Here is a 2150-nt window from a genome sequence, read left to right as displayed (position 1 = left end):
TGTGTGTGTGTGTGTGTGTGTGTGTGTGTGTGTGTGTGTGTGTATGTTTAAAATTCATACATTTACACAATTCCAAATTTCTTGGATGAAATCTATCTCTCCATCTGTATATGGATGTGTGTGTGTGTGTATCTATGTATATATATATAAGTATATACATATATACACGTGTGGATACATGTATGTGCATGTATATATGTGGATCTCACATATATATTTCTTTCTCTCTCACTTTTCTCTCTCTCTCTCCTTTCTTCTCTCCTCCCTCTCTCGCTCTCCTCCCTCTCTCTTCTCTCTCCCTCTCTCTTCTCTCTCCCTCCTCTCTCTCTCTCTCTCTTCTCTCTCCCTTTCTCCCCTCCTCATCAAAACACCAGCTCCTCTTCGTCTATCATAGTTTCGTATTCCTCCAGCCTCATACTCTGCTCAGTTGAGGGATATCATCTTGTGGGTACTTGGTAGCCTCACTGGTGCTCATGTTACGTTAAAAGCACCCAGTCCACTCTGTTAAGTGGCTGGCATTAGGAAGGGCATCAAGATGTAGAAACCATGCCAAAGTAGATATAGAACCTGGCTCTCTGGAATTCCACAGTGTTCATTGGGTTTATAACAAATGAGGGAAACGGAAAGTGGAGTTAGCAAGAATCTTTATTTAGCACAACAGTTGTTTCGACCCTCCCTGTATCTGTCTTTTACTGGTAAGATATTGCACAGCTAGTTGTGTTGCATCCTTTAGTGCAGGCTGCATCTCATCAGCCATCTTGTTTTTAAATAAGATACTTCACCTTATATATAGGCGCAGGAGTGGCTGTGTGGTAAGTAGCTTGCTTACTAACCACATGGTTCCGGGTTCAGTCCCACTGCGTGGCACCTTGGGCAAGTGTCTTCTACTATAGCCTCAGGCCGACCAAAGCCTTGTGAGTGGATTTGGTAAATGGAAACTGAAAGAAGCCCGTCGTATGTATGTATGTATATATATGTATATATATGTATATATATATGTGTTTGTGTTTCTGTGTTTGTCCCCCCACCATTGCTTGACAACCGATGGTGGTGTGTTTACGACCCCCGTAACTTAGCGGTTCGGCAAAAGAGACCGATAGAATAAGTACTAGGCTTCCAAAGAATAAGTCCTGGGGTTGATTTGCTCGACTAAAGGTGGTGCTCCAGCATGGCCGCAGTCAAAATGACTGAAACAAGTAAAAGAGTAAAAGAGATACACACACACACACACACGTACATGCACTCACTTACATATCTACCAACCTTTTGTCACTTTTTCTTATTGTCTAGCTCTTCTTTTGTTTTCAGACTGGCAAGCGTGATAAAGCCAACATTTTATTCAACACTTCTCTAGGTGTGATGTTTGTTGTGAAACACTATTCTGAAAAGCTGTATGAGATTGCCAAAAACCGGTAAGTTTATGCATATGCTTACAATATCTCATTTCAGCAACTGGGGTTTCTTTCATATTACATGCAATGATCCCATTAAACATGATGGAACCACACCAGTTTCTCTAGTTTCCCCTTGTGTGAAGTGAGTAAGCAACATTTTCCTTGGACAGGATAGTGGTCTATCACAGAATATTCTCATATGATCAGTAATATATTGCATATGATTAGGGACACTGAAGTGATGTGGAATAAACCTTTCTTTTCGGAAACATCTGAATGCCGGCAGCAGATTTGAACTTTTGGTCCTTTTTATTTGGACGCCTTCAATTTTGCCTCTTTAAAAACACCAAATAAGAGATTTAATAAGAACAGTAATAAACGAGTGCAGAACGAATATACAGTGCATGTGTTTATTTGGCAAAAAAAGAAAAACAACAAAATACAACAATATCATCATCATCGTATATATTTATTTATTAATTCATAATAGAATATGAAAATAAAAATCAAGTTAATGGTTTTTATCAAGTAGTCAGCATGCTATAAAAATTCATATGCAAATTATACGTTAAATTACTAATAATATACATATGTATATAATTATATTAAGGAAATCTTTGAAGGTATCCGCATTTCAAGCATGCTAGAGATAGGTTGTTTATGCCCTTGCTCCCTTAGTATAAATATATACATGTATGTGTATATATATATATATATATATATATATATATATATATATATGGTATGAGTTAGATG

At 37.7% G+C, this 2150-nt stretch overlaps 1 protein-coding gene across 1 annotated transcript in view; it reads left to right on the top strand.

Annotated features, from left to right (window-relative positions):
• LOC106871235 (sulfide:quinone oxidoreductase, mitochondrial) overlaps positions 1-2150 on the top strand; it is a 64573-nt gene that overhangs the window by 40910 nt on the left and 21513 nt on the right. The window contains exon 5 of the mRNA XM_052974541.1: positions 1309-1412. Coding sequence (XP_052830501.1) covers positions 1309-1412 — 104 coding nt within the window. The remainder of the gene's footprint in view (positions 1-1308; positions 1413-2150) is intronic.

This window comes from Octopus bimaculoides, chromosome 18 (genome assembly GCF_001194135.2).
Source record: "Octopus bimaculoides isolate UCB-OBI-ISO-001 chromosome 18, ASM119413v2, whole genome shotgun sequence".
NCBI classification, from domain to species: domain Eukaryota; kingdom Metazoa; phylum Mollusca; class Cephalopoda; order Octopoda; family Octopodidae; genus Octopus; species Octopus bimaculoides.
This window is presented reverse-complemented; position numbering and strand designations above follow the sequence as displayed.